Source organism: Plectropomus leopardus, chromosome 12 (genome assembly GCF_008729295.1).
Source record: "Plectropomus leopardus isolate mb chromosome 12, YSFRI_Pleo_2.0, whole genome shotgun sequence".
Lineage (NCBI taxonomy): Eukaryota > Metazoa > Chordata > Actinopteri > Perciformes > Serranidae > Plectropomus > Plectropomus leopardus.
The window spans coordinates 28,567,845-28,591,121 of record NC_056474.1 but is presented as its reverse complement, the minus strand read 5'-3'; the positions used below and the strand labels follow the sequence as shown (position 1 = coordinate 28,591,121).

The window sequence follows — 23,277 nt, the reverse complement described above, 5'->3', positions numbered from 1 at the left end:
GATGTTCACTGGCACTTCTACAAAAGCCCCTATCCCACTGCTCTGGGGTGGCGCAAAGCATCTGTCTTTGTCATTCAGTGACGATGAAAAGTAAAATTTGAATATTGTGTAATCATCAGTGGAGTTTTGCTGTTGTTGGTTTTTTTTCTCAAAATCATGCCACTAGTTTATGACAGTCTGTTAACCCTTTGAATATTGGATCAACATCAGTGTTCTTTTGCTGCTTTCAGATGCATTTCACAACCATTTAAACGTTAAAAACATGAGTAAATTGGGAAACAAAAGCAATTAGCAACTTGGTATGAGATGGCCCCCCAAACAGAAAAAAAGGTGACAAGAGAATGACCCGAAAATTGGCTTGAAAAGGTAGAGAGTCATCAGATAAGATATCTATACTTATATACTTGTACATATAAATGTACTTATATTGCAGTGGGAATTAAAAGTGTCTTCTTGGCTAGAGGTACTCTGAAATGTGTATTATTATTATTATTATTATTATTGTTATTATTATTATTATTATTATTATTACTTTTTCACTAATGTAACTTTTGACTAATTTCCTGCTAATTATTCAGTCATTTTTTGTTAATCTGCTTATTGCCATCTTTCTGTGTTTTTGAGAGATATCAAGCCAGTTTGCTCAGATTGCAAAGAGTCAAAGTTTTACTTCTTTTGATTGCTCAAAATCACGTTGTTGTCCACAAAAAAATTGAAAATCGTAAATCCCTCCAAGAGAAAGATTGACAGCTAATGTTTTATTTATTCTGAGGAATAAAAAAGGATCTTCTCTGTGGCCCCTGCATGATTTTGCTATTTAGTCCTTCTGGAGCATAAACACAAAGAGAGAGAATAAAAGGAAAGCAGCAAGTGGTATGAGCAGGTGCCCAGTGGCAAAACACACACACACACAGAAAAGAAAAGAGCCTCTCAGGTGTGCAGGTAAAATGCGTGCTAACACTTACACACACATGGCCAAGACTGCTATGTGGACCCCTATCTGCTGCATGGCCAAGCCTTTTCAGCTGCGTCTCACACAAACACATTCACCAAGCGGGTTTTGATTCTCTCCACCCAGCATGGCTCCCTCATGCTTCATCTTTCAAGCTCAGCAGCCCTCAAATGCCTCTCATGTTTTTTCGGAGGCATACCCCTCCCTCTCTGCCACCGTGCAGGATGCCCCCCCATCTACCTGCCTCACAGGCAGACATGTTATTGTCATTCCAAGGCTTATTTATTTGATTTCCTGGCAGGTAAAATCCAGTCGTGTCATTGTCATTGTCAGCAGAACTGTGGGGGCATGAGATGATTTTGGTTACAACATGAGATATGAGCACCCGTGCCCCGATCGCTGTGACATCTCAGGGCGCGATGCGATCTGTATTCATATTACAGAGCTCAGTGGCAGGGTCTCTATCTTCCTGTCTCAGCGGGAGCCAGTGGACACCAGTAATGAGATGTTAAAAGCTAACCTCCTCTCATTACTCCATTACTCCATACCACCCCCCCCCCCCCCCACCCCCCCACCCCTTCCTCTCTCACGACAAGCTCCAAGCAGCTTTTAATGAATATTTTAGCGCCCTTTGTTCTCATTCTGGTGGCTGCTCAGGATCAATGATTAGGACCAGGCTCCCACCTGACAACCCAAACTACTTTGTGCGGGTATGTCTTTTTTTTTTAAAAAAATGTATTCCCTCTTCGTTTTTTTGGCTCGCCTCAGTTTACTGTACCACACCCCTCAGGAGGATTACCTTCATTGACTCAGTTAATTAAAATATGAAATGTGTCTGAGAATGCGGAGGGCCGAGATTGGTTCTTATTGAAAGCTGTGAGTTTACCCAGTCAGGAACTCAGGGGATCATTGTGAGGAAAACAGGAAAAAAAGGTTGTTAATCAAGTGTCCTTGAGTTTTGTCATATTGCCGTGATTTATTAAACAGGTGGCGTCCTAACCTCAGCTCTCATCAGAGGAAAAGAAATGTCTTTTTGGCAAGTTTCGGCAATTAAACAAAAAAGTTCTTTGAATTTTAGAGAGATTTCACGCTAAGAAAATGAATTATTACATCCTCACAGCGCCAGATGGCTGTTAAATGTTACATGTCATCATACAACAAAAATTAACTATGAAAACTGTTAGACGTGAACGCAGTGACAGGAAGTCACTGGGCCTGTTTTCCACATGGCGTGCATCTAAGAAAGAAACAAAAATCCCCAGCAGAACAACAGAGATCCATTCATAATTCCAAATCTGTGTGCTTTTGAAAACTAAAAGGACAACATTTCTAATTGCTTCTGCAGAAAATGACTTCAGAGTCAATAAAATCCCACCAAGCCTTGCTTTTTTTTATCTTTCTGCAAAACAAATCTATCAGTAGGTGAATAAACAGTGTTACAGTCCAAGTTGGTGATGCATATACAGTATGAAACAAAGAGCAGTGACACTGTATATTCCACTTTTTTGCATTTCTTTACACAGGGTGTCTTCAGGTCCCTAAAAAGTATGAAAATGTCTTGAAATCAATGTATTGAGGTTTATTGTGTGTATTTTAGGTTTTAATGGCCACAAACATATATATTTTCATATATATCCATCTTTTAATTTCTTTTGTCAAAGAGTTTAGCTCTTCTGCCTGACGTGACTGAAAGTCCTGATCTTAAAAATGTTCCCACTAAACCTAATACTGTCTTTTTATACTTGCACCTCTCCATCAGCAAAATGTGTATTGACTTTACTAATTATGATAATATTCCTACATAAAAAACTACCTCTGCAGGGAACCACTTATACACTTTATACATACCTACAATGCTTAAAATAGAAAAGATGTTTTGTCCAAAACCACTATTAATTTGGATTAAAATTTTCCTAAAAAGCATTATATTTAAGTGTCTCATACCTGTAGACATGCTGCCATAATATTCCCCTCCTATGAATAATGTGAATGTACATAAAACTTGTGAACATCTCTCCCCAAACATAAATGTGATATTTTTTTCAATGAGAGACAGGTCTGGACTGCACGCAGGCCAGTTTAGTACCTGCACTCTATTACTAGGCAAGGCAAGCAAGGCAAGTTTATTTGTATAGCACGTTTCAGCAACAAGGCAATTCAAGGTGCTTCACACAGAACATTGAAATACAACAACAGGGGGAAAGGAAACACATTTAAAACATTATAAAAGAAGCATGTAAAAGGTGATTAAAAACAGCAAGTGGGAAAACAACAGATAAAACCCAAAAATATAAAAACACATATATTAAAGTAAGAGTTGCAGTGCAGAGTTTCGAAGTAAAATATAAAATTTAAAAAGTAAAAAGCCTTTTAGTCAAAGGCAGCAGTGAACAGGTGAGTCTTTAACCTTGACTTAAAAGAACTCAGACTCTCAGCAGACCTGATATTTTCTGGTAGTTTGTTCCAGATATACGGAGCATAGAAACTGAATGCTGATTCTCCATGTTTAGTTCTGACTTTTGGAACACAGACCAGACCTGCACCAGATGACCTGAGTGGTCTTGATGGTTCATACTGGACTAGAAGGTCTTTGATGTATTTTGGGCCTAAACCATTCAGTGCTTTATATGCTAGCAAAAGAATTTTAAAGTCTATTCTCTGAGAGACAGGGAGCCAGTGTAGAGAGACCTCAGAACTGGAGTGATGTGGTCCGCTCTCTTGGTCTTAGTAAGGACTCGAGCAGCAGCGTTCTGGATCAGCTGCAATTGTCTGATTGACTTTTTAGGCAGACCAGAGAAGATACTGTTACAGTAGTCAACTCGACTAAAGATAAATGCATGGGCAAGTTTTTCAAGGTCCTGCTGCGACATCAGACCTTTAATCCTAGAAATATTCTTGAGGTGATAGTAAACTGGCTTTGTAATTGTTTGTATGTGTTTTTTAAAATTCAGGTCTGAATCCATGACAACACCCAGATTCCTGGCCTGGTCTGAGGTTTTTAACTGAAGTGACTGGAGCTGCATGCTGATTTTAAGACGTTCCTCCTTGGGTCCAAAAACAACTACCTCAGTTTTTCCTTTGTTTAACTGAAGAAAGTTACGACACATCCATTCAGATATTTGCTCCATGCATTTACCCAGTGCTTGTATGGGGCTATGGTCACCTGGGGACATTGAAATGTAGAGCTGGGTGTCATCAGCATAGTTATGGTAATCTATTTTGTTTTTTTCTATGATCTGAGCAAGTGGAAGCATGTAGATGTTGAACAGAAGAGGCCCCAGGATGGAGCCTTGGGGGACTCCACATGTAATTTTGGTCTGCTCCGATCTAAAGTTACCTATTGACACAAAATAATCCCTGCCCTTTAAGTAGGATGCACACCAATCAAGAACTGTGCCAGATAGTCCCACCCAATTTTCCAGTCGATCAAGTAATATATCATGGTCGACTGTGTCGAATGCAGCACTGAGGTCCAATAACACTAAAACTGAAGATCTGCCATGATCTGTGTTTAAGCGAATGACTACGAATACTACGAAGCCATGCTGTTGGAATATGTGCAGAATGCGGCTTGGCTTTGTCCTACTGGAATAAAAAGGGATGCCTCTGAAAAAGACATCTGGATGGCAGCATATGTTACTCCAAAACCTGTATGTACTTCTCAGCATTCATGGTGCCTACACAGATGTGAGAGTTACCCATAATACCATGGGAACTTGCACACCCCCATACCATCACAAATGTTGGCTTTTAAACTTTGGGCTATAAGCAATCTGGATTATTATTTTCCTATTCAGCCTGGGGGACATAATATGCACAGTTTCCATTAACAATTTGAAATATGGACTTGTCTGACCACAGCACACTTTACCACTTTGTGGGTTCCGCTTAGCATGTTGGAGTCTAAACTTACATTTGTAGATGCAGCAATGAACTCTGTTTATTGACAATGGTTTTTCAAAGTGTGACTGAGCCCATGTAGTAATATCCATTATAAAATTAAGTGAGATTTTAATGCAGTGCTGTCTAGGGAATCAGAGCACACAGGTATTCAGTATTGGTTTTCAGCCTTGCCCCTTTGATACAGAGATGACTTTGGATTATTTAACGCTTTTGAGGATTATATGAAACCCCTACAGTCCTTGCAATTGTGTGTTGAAAGACATTTTTAGACAGTTTAACTGTTTTCCCACATTATTTTTTTTATTTTATTTTTTTTATAAAGTGACCGTTCCTGCTTGTGAACAACTGAACCTTTTGCTTACACCCCTTTGATATGCAATCCTAACCAATTAACCTGTGGAATGTTCTAAGCATGTGTTTTTTAAGCATTCCACAACTTTTCCAGTCTTTTGTTGCCCATGTCCCAACTTTTTTGGAACCCGTTGCAGGCACCATATTCAGAATAAGTGAATTTTTTACCAAAAACTGCCCGCTTCCAAAATGATGTATAAAACAGAGTGTGGCATAGTATGTGCCACTTTTTAAATCTTCCAAAAAGAATGTAAAAGAATCTTTGTTGTTCTGTGAACTGCAGTTTTAGTTATGAACGTACAACAGAGTTTTAGTCATCTGGCCCCTTAGGCTCAGGATGCATGAAACAGTGTTGTTCGACATTGTACCCCACCACCCACATCGGCAGATAAACTTTGTTCCACACCACCAGCAGCCAACTTACATTGTTTTCATGAGCCTGATTTCCATCTTATTACCCTCACACTCCTGGCCACGCCATGACCATGCAAATAAAATATCACTTGAGTGACGGTAATTGACACAACTGCTCCAGTGTTGTTTGTACTCCAGCCAGTGGCTTCTGTTGCTCTCAAGCTGTGACTTTCCCAAAAGCAACAGTTTCTGATTTGTTTATGATTGTATATGCTTTTTTAATTTTCACAGCTCAGCCCCAGAACACACTGCATGAATCAAATAGTATATTATGCATGGTGCACAGAATATTAATAGGAAAACCAGTGTGAACCATGACGACCTCCCATGCTTGTTTAATGGCTGCTGCTATGTATTTTTTAATGGCCCAGGGCTTTTATCACAGATTTTTAATAGAAATACACTTGTCTGGAAAGGGGCAGCAACTGAGATGTACATCCATTTAGGCTAATTGAGATACTCGAGATCTTATTTGCTTAATTTAATAGCTGGTGTCAGATATGGTTACTGGCAAGACATCTTCTCAGCATACAGGAAGTGGGTATTTGGAATTTGAGAGTAAAATAAACGGCTGCAAATGAGTTATTCATCCAGAGATGTTTCCAGTCACTTGTTCTTTAATTTTCTTGACCCATGGGTGTGCAGTTGGAAGAGGAAATCACAGACAGCCATGTTGATAACCTGATAGTACTGGGTATCGTGCACTGATGGTATGTGACAGGATAATTCTAGTACACCAGCTGGGGTCATAGTTTTCTTTTGCATTCCTTCCAATAACATTAACAATTTAATTCCCAGACAATATTTGTATGTGGGCTGAATTGACAAAAAATCGGCCATATATAAGATTGTCCACAGGTTCCATATAGCCCTAGCATAACTCATACGGGGCCCATTTGGGTAAACTCATCCATGTGGTCAATTGGCATAGGGCCATCATGGAACCCAGGGACAGTCCGATACAGGGCCCGTTTTTCAGCTATCCACATTGTATCAGTTTTTTTACCCAAACTGACCACGGTAAACATCCATCAGAGTTTTCAGATCGACTTTGTTCAGTGGGTCATTATTATCAACATGTTGTCTGCACATACTTTTGGTTTGACTCTCAAGTGGTGTAGATATTTGAATAAAGGTCTTTGTCTATAGTTCAGTCTGTCTTCATTGTAGCGATTTTGTAGTGCTTATGGATCTCAACAATTTCTTTTTGGTTGGTATTGCCAGAATTGGTGGGAATGATGACTAAATATATGCAAGTGTGGGCCACATTGTAGCCGCTTCTACACTGCCTGTTCAAGGTGAGAGTATCACACCATTATGCTGCCTTACAGTTCTGCATAAAATGTATGATAACGAAAAGGGGAGACAGAGTTATGTTGCCTCTGAGCCGGGAATGGAGGTAGTAGCATCCCCAAAACAAGGCCTGTGTAAAATGTAAAGCCGTTAGACGTAACCATGGAGGGGTGGTGTGATATTTTGATTTCATATTATGTTGGCGATGGCAGGATACTTAAAAAGCGGCTAGGTCAAAGAATAAGAACAGTAAATATCAGAAAATTGGGAAAACAATGAGATTCGGGAGCTCCTTACTCTGAGAGCAGAGGTTGAGATCAGCTGCCATAAAATAGGGACACTTCATTATTGTGATTGGCAAGTCATGCCATTTTTATTGTTTATAAAGCACTGCAGACACATATATCATATGTCACACTAGAGACTGTTGCTGTTGTGTTATATGTCATGCCCATCATGCCTTTTTTTGATTGGGATGCTGTGTATAATAAGAAACTGGTGCAGAATGATACTGCCATCATTTGGTTCTCTGTAAAACTGCAAAGGAGGCAAAAAGAAGTGACTCTATCGTGTGACCTTTGTGTGAAAAGGGCTTATAATAAACAATACTTGTCCCTTAATGCTGAACTAATCAGTATCTTATATAATGACTAATACACAGACTGCATTTCATGAAATGGAAAATTGACATTTGTAAAGCCTTTCTAGTCTTCCAACCACTAAAAGCACTTTTGCAGTACATGCCACATTCACCCACACACATTCACATACTGGTGGCCAAGGCTACTGTACAAGGTACCACCTGCTACTCAGTTTAGACAGTTTTATGCAGTCACAATCCAAAGGCACAGCCATCAAGAGCAATTTGGGTTTCAGTATCCAAGAATATTTCGACATGCTTACAGAAGGAGCCAGAGATCACACCACCAATTTTCCGATTAGTAGTCAACCTGCTCTGCCTCCTGAGCCCCGTAGTTCCACATCCCCTCATTTACTCACCCACAGCCCTTGATATTACATAACAGTATAGGTCACATAGAGGCCACTTGGAGAGCAGAAGGAAAGCAGGCTGTGAAGCGGTGGGGGATTGAGATGGTTTGCATCTGACCTTGTATAGCGCAAACTTAGATGATCAGCCGCCAGTTGTATGCTAAGCACTACACTAAGGCAATGGTGTCTTCTGTGGATTATTGCAATATGTTGGCACTTGGCAACCAGCTGCATCAGTTTCTGTTGAAGAAAGATCTGTCTGGGACCTGTATTGTGATTATCATGCAGGGTTCCTGCGGATTTTTAAAAAGTCTTAAAAGGCACTGAATTAATTAATCTAAAAATAAGGCCTTATTTAGTATTATATTAACTTAAATTAATGTTTTAAAAGTCTTAAAATTGTTCAGACATGAAAAGTAGTTTTTTTTTGACATCGCATCATACAATCTCAAAGTAATTCCTAGCATCTTTTTTTGTTTGTTAAATAATTTAATAAAATCCTTTCCTTAAACTCATCATAATGAGGATCCAAGCAGAGGAATGTTGTGTGCAAATTGAGATAAATAGAGAAATAGAGAAAATAAATAGAGAAAAAAAAAAATTATGATGATATAATATTTACATTATCTTCCATGTTTCAGTCTAACTTTTTCAATAAAAAAGGCATGTCATAAAAGTCATGTTTTATGTTTTAATAACCTTTGAGATGAATACAATTTTTGCCTATTAGTACATTGATCTCAAACTTAATTCTAAGTGGCATTAAAAAAGTCTTTAAAAAGTCTTAAATCTAGTTTTCCTTAAGTTGCTTTAAGAGCTTTTTAGCATTTTCTTTGGTTTGCTGTTTTTTGTGGTCTGCAAGATTCACATTTTGAGTGTTTTGACTGCTTTCATCAGTGACTTCTAAAGGGGGTGGCTGTGGCTCAGAGTGGGTCGTCCACTAATTGGATGATCAACGGGTCGATCCCTGGTCAACATGTGGAAGTATCCTTAGGCATGACACTGAGCCCCAAATTTCTGCCAATGCTATGCCATCAATGTGTGAGAGTATGTGATTGGGCACTGAGTAGTGGGTGGCACCTAGTACAGCAGCCTTGGCCACTAGTGTGTGAATGTGACATGTAGTGTAAAAGTTCTTTGAGTGGTCGGAAGACCAAAAAAAGCACTAGACAAGTGAAATTAATTTACCATAAAGAGCTTGATTTTGTTTCTTTCTTTGGGGTAGGTGGAGACAAAAACAGGGCTGAAAGAGCTTTCTCCATGTTTGCTAATGTGTAAACAGGCAATGGATTGCCAACTTATTGGTGGCTGTCAACTTTAAAAGGCTGTGGTATATCAAATGTGGCCATGAAAAAAAGTGACAGTATTTAATGAAACATAATTCCTTGCTGTTTAATTAATGCAGCTGCTAATGTACAAGGTCGCTCATTACATTTAAAGATGATGAGCCTGCAATCAAAATAATCAGAGGACTGTGGATCCTTACAGGAGTAAAGTAAAGATATATCCTCATCCGCTTTGGTCCCAAGACACCTGAATGACTTGACTTTCTGATTTATTGAAGCCATTCAGTTATGGAACCTTGTTGTGAACCTAACTGGCATTGAGACAAAGAATGATGGAGTGGACGAAATGAGCGAGTTCAACCACGAGTCACTCGCAGCGACAGACAAATGAGGACATCAGCTCTCAGACCTAAGATAATTCACGTTGCAGCAGAACAAACAACATAATGAAAAACAGCATGCATAATGTCAGACTTTGTCTCCTCAATAATTGATCCTGCATAACTGTTGCTATGTATTGATTTTCCCGTAATGATGTGCCAGAAAGTATTGCTTAACAATCTACCGCTGATGAGAGGTGCACTTATTTATGCATATTTGATCTACTCTGTCCTTCTAGCCATCATTCATCCTTTCCAGTCATTTCCATCTCACTACTTCACCTTTTATCGTTCATGAAGGTTGTCCGAAATAATTGTTAGTTTGGGGAAAACACGTCCCTGTAAAGTCATAATGAGTAAAATTCAAACTGCGAGTACATCAGTATAAAAATGCAATGTCCTCTTCATCTACAAATATTTTAAAATGATGGTACAATGTTAAGTAAGAGGTTTAAATATTGTCAGTAGGAGACAACTTGCCACGATTCATGGGATTTTTAGACTATCAAGGGACTTTCAGAGCAGAAATCCAGATTCGTAAAACCTTGTAATAACACGTAACTTCAAATAATTAAACAAACTGAATTTAAAGTGGGTCTCAGAGCAGGAATGTGCTACTGTACAATTTATAACATTTTTCTACTTATTTCACAGCAGTGTTGAAGTACATTTTCCATGGTACACTTATACATTCACACATATATACAGTACGCAAATAAAGAGGCCGATGAAGACAAATCATCATTGCTCTGCTCTTGGCCATGTCATTGTCTCCGACCCAAAAATTTTTGGTCTTGTTTCAACCTCAATACACTCTGGTCTCTGTCATATTTTGGTTTCAGCCCCACAAGTTCTTTGTCTTACTTTAACCTTGATATGCTCTGGTCTCTGCTATGTCATTGTCTCAACCCCAGACGTTATGGTCATACTCCAAACTCGATACACTTTTGTCTCAAGTCAAGTATTGGCTTCAACCCCACAAGTTCTTGGTCTTGTTTTAACCTTGATGAGCTCTAGTCTTTGTTGTGTGTTCTTGGTCTCATTTCAATATTGATTGCATTTGGTCTTGGTCTTGTCATGATCTCAACCTAACAAGTTTTTTCTTAGCTTAATCTCGATACACTCTGGTCTCGATCAAGTCATGGTCTCAACCCCACAAATTCATGGCAACACTTGTTTCAAATTGGATTAACTCTGGTCTTGGTCATGTCATGGCCTCAATACCACAAGTTCTTGTTTTAATCTTGATACACACTGCTCTTGGCCACATCTTGGTCTCAACCCTTCAAATTCTTGGTCTTGTTTCAATCTCAATACACCGTTGTCTTTGTCATCTCTTGGTCCAAACCCTAAAGTTTGTTTGTCTTGTCTCAGTCTTGATACACTTATTGGTTCTTGGTGTTGGCTTAATCTTGATACACATGTCTTAGTCTCAGTTTAGATTCTCTTGACTGCAACACTGCTTCAAACACTGTTTTGTTTTTTGGTGGTGTGGAAACCAGGGTTCAAATGTATGAACTACTTTGCAGGCATGTGACTAAATTGCTATGCATAGAACAAAGAAAGAAAAGCATGCTCTAAACACTTTGTGCAAAAGAATAATGCTGTTTTTACAAATCAGCCATTGTGAAACTGGTTGCACATGTACGAAGCTGATCTCTGCTCCGACAGCTGGCCATGGATCTAACCGCACCCTTCATCAGCTGCCTCCTCCAGAAGCCTTTAGTCCTGTCAATGAAAAGAACGGCTAAAAAGAGGCATCTTCCACTGTCTGTGTCATGTTGGTGACATGCAATCATTATGCAAGACTTGTTATTTATACCACCCATAGCATTGTAAATTTATCACATGTACATGCAAATCATCATTAGCTGAAAAACATTTTGCATCATAGTTTATAGGGTCTGTAAAATGGGCGTACAGCTGGACAAATGGTATTTTATTATTCATGTTTTTCTTTTTTTTTTTTTTGAAGTATGCTTAAGAATGCTTGAGGCACAGACATTCTCACTGCACATTTGCTGAAATGGTGCATGCATGGGTTTTGTAAATTGGCCTGAGGTTGGAACAAACAGAACTAACCACATTCTAAGTCACAGGAGTACCATGAATTGGTTATGCAAAAGCATGATTTTTCACATTAGAGCTGGTGCAGCAGGTGGCCTTCAAATTGTCAGTAGAGCAGAGTTCTTCTGGAAAAAAAATATATATATATATTAACCTCGAATTTAACACTGAAAGGACTTTGATATGCTGTGAATGTAGCCCTTTATCCCCCCTCTCTCCCTTCTTTTTAGCTCCCTGTCATCATTGTTCCCTTTTCTTCCCATCCATCCTACTTGCCTCTTTGTGTCTCATTTCTCTCCTCTCCCTATATCGGATGACGAAGTGCTTAAATGGGACCTCCCATCTTCTTCTCTCTCTTGACAAAAGGCAGAAGAACTTTGCCCGAGGCATCGAGCAGCAGCTCCCAGATGGCATGGTAGTGGCATCGGTGCCAACTGAGGTGCAGTGCCACGAGGAGCTGTCGGACCCCATTCCCGACCCAGAATACCTCACAGGTATGAAACCATATTTCATAGTTCACTCTGCTAGCTTGCAGCTGTGCAATAGCACTTCATCACCAGCCTGTCGGAAATCCTCATTACTCAAAAAGAAAAAAAAAAAAAGTCAACTTCTCAGGGTTTGATAACCAATGTGGAATGCTGTTTGAGTAGCCCAAGGTGTTTGCTTAAACATTCTGACTTTTAAGATGTCATTTATCATACCCAGTGCTGCAAACTTTATCATATGGGCCCCAGTATAAAGTAGATATCCTAATGGATCCACTGTGTTAACATTGTGACCCAGGAACCAATTCGGACTGGGACCAGGTAGGGTCTTGTTGCAACAGGTCTTGCATGTTTGTGTTATTATGTTTGTTGATCTAAGTAGATACTCTACAACAGGGGTGTCCAAACTTTTTTGAATGGGAGTCAGGTTATGTAATGTGAATATACCTGGGGATTGTTTCTTGCATCAAATATGTATAAAAAATCACAGACAAACAAGACAAACAGTTTCATCTTTATATATCCAACTTTTCCTGCTCTTTAAAGCAGTGGCCCTTGCTTTCTACTTTACGTGTCTTTGCTGTGACCATGTAACTGTTCGTTTGCTTTTTCACTGTCTGTTTATGAAAGCACATTAGCTCCTACTTGATGTGTGTCTACAAGCTGTTTTATAGTCTTGTCACCGTGAGAAGTAGGGGAAAAAAATGTAAATTAATCATGTTTGTTTAAACAATATTGTGTGGCGGCCCACAGTATATTTTGAAAGTCAAGTTGAGGGCCATTTAAAAATTGCTCCAAGGGCCACAATTGGCTCCTAAACCAGACTTTAGACATGACTACTCTAGAAGTAATGATGTGATGCTGCATTTTAATCTAAGCCGAGAAAAAGTTTGTTTTTTTTTTAGTCAAGGTTCCTTGATAATTGGTGGAGCACCCTGCTGCTGCCAGTGTTAGAGTTCTCACTCCATTTGCAAACCTGTCTCCTTGAAATTACCTTTTAGATACAAGTAATTTGCAACAGCAAATGCATTTGAAAGAAAAATTAACATAACACTGCCCAGAGTTTTTTACCAATTTAAATAGAAATGTTGTGAATTAAGGAATCGTCCACATGTCATTTTCTTATCTACAACATCTGCTCTTGCAGTACATGCTTATTATTCTATTTAGATAATTGCAGCCTGTAGTCTTGGCTTAGTCTCTATCTCTCATTGTTTTGAAAGTGTATTTTAGCATGGTTACATTTGGGAGGGGTTGCTATTGATTTTTAATGAAGGAATCTTCAAACCGGTGAGGATTTTACTATAGTTGCATTGTGTCCACACTTAAAGGGAACCTTGTGAAAGACTTAGCAGGATTTAGTGGCATCTAGGATAGTAAAGCAAGCATAATAAAGCAGTTTTACATTAAAATCAGTAATGTTCCAGTGCTGCTTGGTGTGGAGGGACTGCTAATAAAATTGGATTAAGCAAAGAGGTAAACTGCTTTATCTGCCAGTGTTTGGTTTGTCTGTTTTGGGCTTCTGTAGAAGCATGGCGGTGCAACATGGCGATCTCCATAAACAAGGACCCACTCCCTATGTAGATATAATTGGATCATTCTAGGGTAACAAAAACACAGTGATTCTTATTCTGATTATACAATAAATAACACATACTTATTTTATTAGATTCTATATTTGCCAGTATATCCTCCTAAATCCTACACACTGGTTCTGTAATCACCAGTTTGTAAGCTTTTTCTTGTTGGATGATTTCATGTTTACACATCCACTGAAAGGCCAGTTTGTACAACCATGTCATGTTACAAGTCAGGATCCTTTGTTTCTTGGCAACATTAATATAAAATTTGGCACAGTTCTGCATGTTTCTTTGTTTTTCTGGCTTTAAGTTTGGTTGTTTGTCTTGCCAGGGGAGTCAGAAGTGAAGCATAATAAAACACAAGGGAGCAGAAATTCCATGCTTGTGATTTGGACTGCATTCAGATTTTTCACTTGTAGCCTTGTACTATTGACCCACATTGCAGAGTGTGTACTTTATTGTACTGCGTCAGCATAGTGCTGTGTTGTCAGATATCCAAAAACATATTGTCAGAAATTAAGTTGACTGCTGGTAATTAAAGGGGAACATCACCTAAATTAAGCATTCCCATATGTTATATCCATGGCCAAGGAAAGATAATTTATATATGTGAACATAAGCTGCTCTCTCTCAAAACCTGAAGCTAGAGAAGTTAAGCCACTCTCTCGCTGCAGCAATGCCTAACGTCTGGCTTTTGTATTTGATGGGAAATGTTACAATTAGATTTCACAACAGGGACAAACGACTCTGCAGTAGTCAGAGGTATTATATCCCCAGCCTTGACCGACCTTGATTGAAAGCGATTGAAATATGGCACCCTGTAGGACACCCTAATTTCAGCCCCTTTAATGATACAATGGCCGCCACAAAATACCAACCACTGGCCTCCATGCTGCTTTCTACTGTTTACTAACCTGTTTTCCAGCCTGTCCTTGACATCAAACATGACATACCGGTAAACACCATAGAGGAGTACTTGTCTGCTGCAGATGCGTGTACACAGCTCTCGTCACCTGGCAATGGGAAAGCAGTTTATTGCCTACATGTAATGGTTTTGTAATGGCATTTAAAAACCTGCACACATAAGCTAATTGTGGTGAAAAAGTTAGCTGTCACAAAGTTGGTATGTCATATGGTATAAAGTCCGGAGCTGCTCAGCTGAGAATAAATTGGGAGTCTAATTTTGTAGACCCATAGAATATTTGTTTTCTTTTTTATATCCAAATTAGTTACTCAGAACAGTCCCCTAGGTGCTCTCATACCCCTTTTTTTCTCTAGCATGGAACTGGTTCTGTTCTGGTTTCTGCACCTAATTTTGATTCATTCAGAGCTTTTTGACCAAGAATAAATTTGCTCAGAAGTGGAAAAATTGGTTCTCGTCTGGAACAAAAAAATAGTAGGGTTTCCTTGACCTGGAGTGCAAACCATGAAGACATCGGTGGGTGTGTCGCACTCTACAGGTTGGAAAGAGAGGATGGCCATGTGAAGTGAGAAATTGTCAGAAAAATAAAAGAGAGTGCAGTAGTCTCATAAATAGCTGGTCTATATATGTTTTTTGGGGTAAACATAAATATATTTAATAACAGAACAAAAATTTGCATCAAATCAATATAATCAATGATTGTCTTCAAAAGATCATGTTTATGAATATTTTTGGACTTTCTTATACCATAGGAATAATATGTATGAATGTAAGAAAATGCTCATAGTTCCCCTTTAAGCATCTCCCCATCAGCTCCCCCATCACGTCCTCATCATCACATATGTTTTCTTTCATATATTTGTTACTGTATAACTTTATCTTAACAATAAATTATCTGCAAAAATCACCCAAGTACCAAATTATAACCCAAAAATTTTCTGTCTACTGTCTCTCTTAGTGCAACTTACTGGCAGCTCACACTCCTCAGCTCGCCATCCGACTCAATAATGAATGCGTAAGGTAGAATAGGTAGAACATTAGCAAAACCCTTTCTTTTTTTGTCAACTGGAAAGTGTGTGAGAAGGGGGCGGGTGCTGGGTGGGCTGTACCACCACTGTCGGGATTCATTAGTTGGTGGCATCAGAAGCCATCTCGCTGTTCTCTTCATTACCGGTGCAGCACATGGCACCGATGTTTGAGCTGCCATTAATACGGAGACAGAGAGAGAGAAAATAAGAAGAAAAATCTTGGCTCGCTATATATCAAGAGATTCCAGAAGGCCAAAGATGTGTATCGGTCCATCTGGACGCCTCATTATCTGCTGAGTTTGACCTCACTTTGTTTAGCTTAGTTTGCTCTAAATGTTTGAAATTATGCAGAGCAATCATCTACACAAGTGTGTGATTGATTAGTTGGATAAAGAAAAAGAACCATTCCACTTTGACAGAAGCTAAAAATAATATTTCTCTTATTATTTCTCAGTGCTGGCATTTAAGTTGTAGAACATGCAGGACTTTTATAAAGAGCGGGCGGCTATAATCGAGAGGATATCCTCCCCCTGCTCTGCCTGCATAAGTAATAACCTTTTTTCTTCATGTTTGGAGTGCGATAGAGAGCACTACAATAGAGAGTGTAGAATTAATAATTATATTTCAGCATATTTCCTGGAGATACTTCATTCAGGCAGCCTGCTGGCTAAGCTTATTCCAGGCACCTGCGTAACTGCCTCTGAATTGCCTTACAGCGCGGAAAGCAGCAGATTGCAAGATGGGTTTATCGCTTGTTGTTGATATAACAGCGGAGATACAAGGCCAGTCAGGGCGGCGATTCAAAACCACATCATCTGAGGTTACGTCCAAGGTGATGGACAATCAAATGACGACAGAGCGGCGTGCTTCCAACCGCCGTTTTATTGGAACTTTCAGAGGATATTAAAACCATCTAATCTAAATGGAACTTCTGCTGTCACGTCCCTGAGCCCCTGTCCCTTCCATCCCCGCTTTCTCTGTGCACAGCTCAAACCTTTTTATCCCCTACATCGCCCCTGGGCTCGCGGTGCACCCGGCCCAGAACAGAGGCCGACTCAGTGGCACTTCTCCTCTCTCACATCTGTGTTGGGGCCTTTGTCACAGCAGCCGTGGGCTTTTATTGAAGAGTAATATCATGAATTGAGATATCATTTCAAAGCGTCCAGCGGGGAACCACAGAAGCACACAGTGTACTCTGGGGCACAGTGGTGCAGTTTTCACTCTGTTCCCAACTGATGCTGGGAGGGAACTGATGGCTGATGCTGGAAAGGGCACTGAGAATACAACACGGTGGTCCAAAGAGAACGACATGTGGAAAGATGTGACAATCCAGCATGTACATGTAGAGAGCCAAGGTTCTGACGTTACATCTGGACCAACCTCTGATCTGTCTTCAGTGTGAAACATGTCCATAGAGCTCACTGTCCATATTTCAAGATAAAATACAACACTTGCTATTTGAAGTTTAATCCTATTAAACCTGAAAAAATTGGCAGTGAGCAGCTTAACAAGATATAACCCAAAAATCTGTCTGATTGCCTTTTCCCGCATGTAGGTGCCTGAATGCAGCACAAGAAAACTGTTGTCGATCCAGGTTTCAAAGGGTTAAACCCCGACCCGTTACCCTGGGTTCATTAAGTTTACATTTTAAAGAAATACACCTTAGACCATTAACTTGTCCAGACCAATGGTGCAAGCATTAAACATTAAAGTTATTTCTCCATTATAAATCATAACCACCCTCACTCTGTTATCTCTGCTGTGTAAATAAAAACTGAGGCTTTAACTTCCCCTCAGCTCTCTACATGTATTAAAAACAAACAACAAGAACACCGCGATATTCATCAAAAGCTTCATAAAGTCGAGACAATTAATAATGCAGAACTGAGACATATTTACCTGCGGCGTGATATTGCATTTGAAGTTGAACATTTTGCCACACACATTCTTTTTATTTTGTTTGTTCTTCCTCAACATTAATTTTCACTACAATAGCAAAAAATTAATTCAATTGATCCATTGATTTTACAGCAACATGTGAGATCTCCCATGTGTAAAAGCTGCGGGGGTTTTATTTCCATGATGGTGGTGAACATAGAAGCAAAACTTAGACTGAATGATGCATGACTAAAGATTATTCACTCAAGTTTCTTCTTCTGGAGCTTTTAAGCACATCTCATGGTCTTCCTAAACTGATTTTTCACAGAGATAATTCAGTTCGTCACATGACCAAGCACAAACAACCTCAGTGAAAACTGAAAACTGAACAAACTGTCCACTGTGGCAGACTGCTAGATGCAGCAGAAATTTAAATTTCTTGTATTAACATTCGCAACCAAGATTCCATGTTTCTCTGACGTTAGCATGGAACTACATGTAGCAGTGTAGGCTTGTGTAATGTAACTTGCGGTGTCGTGCCTGGGGCAAATCGTACTGCTGTAACGAGAGCAGATAAAACAGTCAGATTATTCAGAACGAGGATTGCTTCTGCATATGTTTACCTGATTTTTCAAAACTTTTGCAATGTTTAATATGAACATTCTTCAGCGTAACAGTATTTATAAGGACACAAAAGATGTTAAAGCATCAGGTTCACTAAAATTATTTTGTCAAACCGGCATTTTTAAGATGGTGCTCAAACTAAATGTCCATGACTAGCTCTGCAATTCTGCTTGAACAAACACACAACACTTTTTCATCATGCCATAGTCTGTGCGTGATAACTTTTCAAGAGCTCAGCAACAGCTTCAGCATACATCGTGATTATAGATCCAATACATCTACAACTTTTGTAGGCAAATGTTAATGGATCCGATTTCTGACAACAGCGCGGTAACCCAGTGTTACGGATGCGCCTTTGGATGGCGTGAGGAAAGAAGGCACTACCCGAGAGCTGTTTTATATTAAGATGTTTCTCAATAAGCTGACAGTGTCCCACCGCCTTGTCAGAAATGATGTAAGTGTCTTATAAATGCCTCATGAAAGCTGACAAGCATTCACTCAGTGCACTCCGCGATGCTTCAGGCATAACAAATGTGTGACATAGTGGAGTTCATATTTTGGCCGAGCACTTACTTTCATGCATGGGGGTAAACAGAATAACAGAAAGAGCTTATAATATAATGCAGGTAAGAACAATAGCCCCACACACCTTTCATGTTCTGCTAAGTGTCCTTTAGTCTGTGTTGAGTTATTTTATCTCTGGGAATCTTTGCAGCCGCATATATTTCTGTGTTTGACACATTGTCGTGATTAATAAAAACACTTCCCTTTGCCACATCACACGGCTGCATCAGCCACTTCGACAGCAACAATGTGTCCCGTTTGTTCCTTAAACTTGCTTTGTTCTGCCTTAAAAAGGCTTTTAAGAGTTGATTGGTTGTCAGAGCTCTGTTAGAGCCGACACACGTGCACTGATAGATTGTATTTGATTCAGTGTGATTCACGTGTACCCGCCTATTGTGATACACAGCAAAGGGAATATTGGATTTAAAGTCACTAAATCCCAGGTACAAAGGAATTTTCCAAAATTGAATCACATTATTTTCTCCCGTAAGTCTCAAAAATAACTATAGCTTTTGGCAAATGGAAGAAATTTGACAATATGATCAGAAGTTGTTTTTCAGATTTAAGAGGAAAATGCTGTTTAGTCACATTTTAGGCATTATTAGTCCTCATTGTTTATCTGATAACTCAAAATAATTTCAACCAGTATTAGTCAACCAATAGTTATAGTCATCACATTTAGTATTATTTTTTCCCCTAACAATATTAACAAGGCAAATACAGACACTACAAAAGGGTATCAAGGTTACAAGATGCATCAAGAATTGAAATTATATTTTGACTTATTTTTCCAACATCTATAAATAATTTGTACACACTTACAAACTTGAGTATTTCTCCAGCAGTTTCTTCTGAGAGGTTTGAAGGATGATTTGTGATGTATTTAGTGATCCCTATTTGAAAAGCTTAGACTTTGACACCATAAATTACTCAATACTTTGGGGCAGATTTGTACCTAGTTTAGTTTGATTTGAATAGATTTTAGATTTGATTTAATTTTTTTGAACATTTAAAAAAGAAAATAGAGAAATGATTATAGCATAACTTAAGCATAACTCATCAGGGGCTGTGTTTTAGAAGACCAACACATGTTTTACAAAGATTACTTGATTATGAGGTGGCCAATTTGCTCACTTTGCTCCTAGCTCCTAGCTTTGTCTCTCCTTTAGTCCAGAATATAACAACTGCTCTTTTTTTTAGATTTCAGTCTATACAACTCAACTCAGATGGAGCAAATTTACCTTCAAGCTCAGAAAGTTTTGAAAGCCAGCTGGCAACATAATCATCGAGTTATTGGTACTGATCAAGAATCCTTTCACCCCCTGCGTGGATATATTATAGTCGTTATGTTCTACAGGGCAGTAACAATCTCACTCATTGGCCCTTTCAAACAGATGGCCCGTCATACGCTCATTGGATTTACTCCTCCAAACATTTGCTCCCTCTCAGCTGTGTGACAGCGAGTCGTGTGAAGACAGGAGCAAAAACTTGTCTCAGCCTCAAAATCTTGGCTGTAAAAGCGGTGGCGCCATCCACATGGAGTCACCTGGGGCATCTTCTCACCTTACCGCACCTGTTCTAATTGGCCGCATTTCCACCGAGCACACACACACACACACACACACACAGGCGTCCAACGCAGCGCTCTCCTGCCCTGCCTGCTGGCTTGCCGCCACCTCCTCTCATCTGCTGGCACGGCCGTCGGCGTTATCACTGCGCCTACAGTTAATTGCGAGGCTCAGGTAATTGTCCGTGGGGTTAGACAGACGTGCAGAGGCGGCAGCAGCGGTGGCCAGAGGAGCGTCTGTTGAGCCGCGATGGGCGCATGCCACCCCTCCGTCCCTTGCTGATTGGGCCAGGTTGGGCTGCTATGGTCAGTGTATTTGTCACAATGTCAGCACTCCTTGTTCCAGCCTTCTCCGGCCCTTACAGGGGTGAAATCATTCATCTTCCTATTCATCTCTGGGCTTGGAAGCCATTCATCACGAGGCCAGAGACCTCCATCAATTATTCCGATGGGAGAAAGAGTGAGGAAACGAAGGCTTTTGAAAGGCAAATACATCTTGATTTAATTGGAGAGCAAGTATGCTCAAGGCTGCTGAGCAGATCTCCCCTAAGATGGAGCTGGGGAGATAATGGAGCGAAAGACAAAAGGGGAAAAAAAGACAGAGGGGAAGAAAGATGGAAAGAGAAACAATGGAAAATTTAAGGATGAAAAGCCAAAAATCTACAAGCGAATGAGTGACAGGCGTTTGTCTGTGCAGTCTCCAGGCAGAGAGTAGGCAGAGCCAGGACGAGGGAATCCATCAGCGAAGGTTAAAAGGGCAGCGGGGGGGGCTTGACCTCATCCTCATCCTCCGCTAGCAGCCATATAATGACTCTGCCTCTGCTGTCCGCAGCACACACACACACACACATCAACCTCTGCGTCTTTGAATGGTTTTCTGTGCGCCCACGTGGCTGTGTGTTCAGACGGATGTAGCACAACAGAGGAGCGCCAAAGGTGAAATAGTCGCCCCTGACAGTCACCGCCGCTCTGCAGCCGATCCCCCGTCGTCTTTCATCAAAGCCGCGGATTTCTGCTTATGGTTCGGAGAAACAGCTGACACAAGAGTTTAGGTGCTCAGAGGAGAAGTTTCAAAAAGAGAGAGACAGATATGAAGAGTGCTGCACTGGATGTTTTTTTGGAAGTTTATACATTTGGGGAGGGCACTTTTTATGTTAAGTTTTGTAGCTCGAGGTGTGAAACCAGTACCAAGGGGAATTGAGTGTCAGAGGTTCTCTTTTAGGCAATTACTCTGTGTGCCAAATGTGATTAGAAAATTGAACATTAATAGATTATTATAGAACTGAAATGTTAAGTGTCCTAAGCTGTCTACTACATTTTTACCTAATCTTTAGACCCTGTCTTGTACATGGGTTCTATCACACTGTAGTTAATATTTTTGAGGTTGATATTATGTTGGTGTGGTGCAGATTATTAGAAATATGTGTAATCACAAACTTACTCAGACACAGCAAACCTGTGGCAGGGTATCAATCCAATTCTGGTGGTTTCTGGGTAAATGTGGGGATGTGTGTGTGGAGGTGCTCAGAAAGAGGCCTACAGCTTATTTTTGCCTTGGGGCCATTTATCCGGCCCCAGACATAACTGCCCGGTATCTCATGAGTTACATTTACAAGATTTATATCCAGTGCCAATGTGCAATGCAGAAAGCTTTGTACCCTTTATATTATATTATTAAAACTGGGATGAGGAGGTCAGGGTGGCGAGTTGGACGTAAATGCAGGAGACTGTAGATTGTGTCCCGTTACAAACTGGCAGTCTGTGTTTACCTTTACATTACCTGTACCCATGATCTTTCTCTAAAATAAACAAGTATTGTAGTCCCTTAATCTTTTTTTTCTGCTAAAACTTTTTCCCTAAACTCTATCATGCTATAGTCGTTCTGCACAGATAGACACCAAAAATTTCAATATAGGCTGGAATTTTTAGGGTTTGCAGAACTGTCTAACGGCAAAATTCTTGTCTGATGATTGGTTTACGATGCTATATATGGATATCATTTTGCTCCCCCCAGTATTGCCTCTTGTGATTAAATGCTTGTTTTTTTACATTATATGTTGCCAACATTTAAGCTGTTCTGATGCCGGCAGGATTTTCCAGACCATTACTTGGGTTCAGCAATTCTCCATTTTTTTACTCCAACCCCACCTCCTTGCACAAGTCCAAAGAAAAACTAAAACACTTACAAGACCACACAGCGTAGCTTACCAGTAGTTTGCAGCTGCACCCTTTGAGTAAAGGCAGCATAGTCCTTACAGTTGTTACACTAACAACCCTGGCAATGAGACAAAAAGGTCGTAGCTGTTCATTTGTAGTTTCACTGTCTATCTTCAGAAGCCAACTGCAGCACACCGACCTGATTCTGGAGGTCACTTTATTGTTCCCGGAGCTTTGCATAGCTTGTCTATTTGTCACAGGAGGCATAACATGATTTTGTTTTTGTTATTAACTCTCAAACTGAGTAATTATGGGCTACTCACAAAGTTTGAGTGTATTTGTTTTTATAACAGGCATTAACTACTTTTTGTAGCATTTTTTTCCATATTATAATTCCAATGTTTGAATATTCTTAAGAATTTAAAGTCCATTGCTCTTTAAAAGGGTATACTTGAATCATTATGTTATTATATTATCTATCCATCCATCCATCCATCCATCCATTCAAACTGTGGCATGAATTGGTCTCAAAATGACAATATTATCACTTATTGCAGTTATGTAATGGTTAATATATCCTCCAACAAAAGCAGTTATCCCGACAGGCTTTGTAATTAATTTTGCAGAGACTAGTCAAGTAATTACAATTCCACATCAGCTGTACACCTTTTTGAATCTTTATCCTATCTTGTAAGCATCATGTAATAGCCTCTTTTTTTTTTAACCCCGACACTCCCCAAAAGAGTATGTAGCACCCCGCACAAGATTACATGTTGATAGCAGCACCTCCTACTTGATTACAAAACCACCAGGCAAAATTCACTTTCTTGAAGTAA

The 23,277-nt window shown here is 39.8% G+C and overlaps 1 protein-coding gene across 1 annotated transcript in view; it reads left to right on the top strand.

Moving 5' to 3' along the window:
• astn1 (astrotactin 1) overlaps window positions 1-23,277 on the top strand; it is a 502,578-nt gene that overhangs the window by 234,948 nt on the left and 244,353 nt on the right. Inside the window, 1 exon segment of the mRNA XM_042497522.1 lies at window positions 12,003-12,130. Coding sequence (XP_042353456.1) covers window positions 12,003-12,130 — 128 coding nt within the window.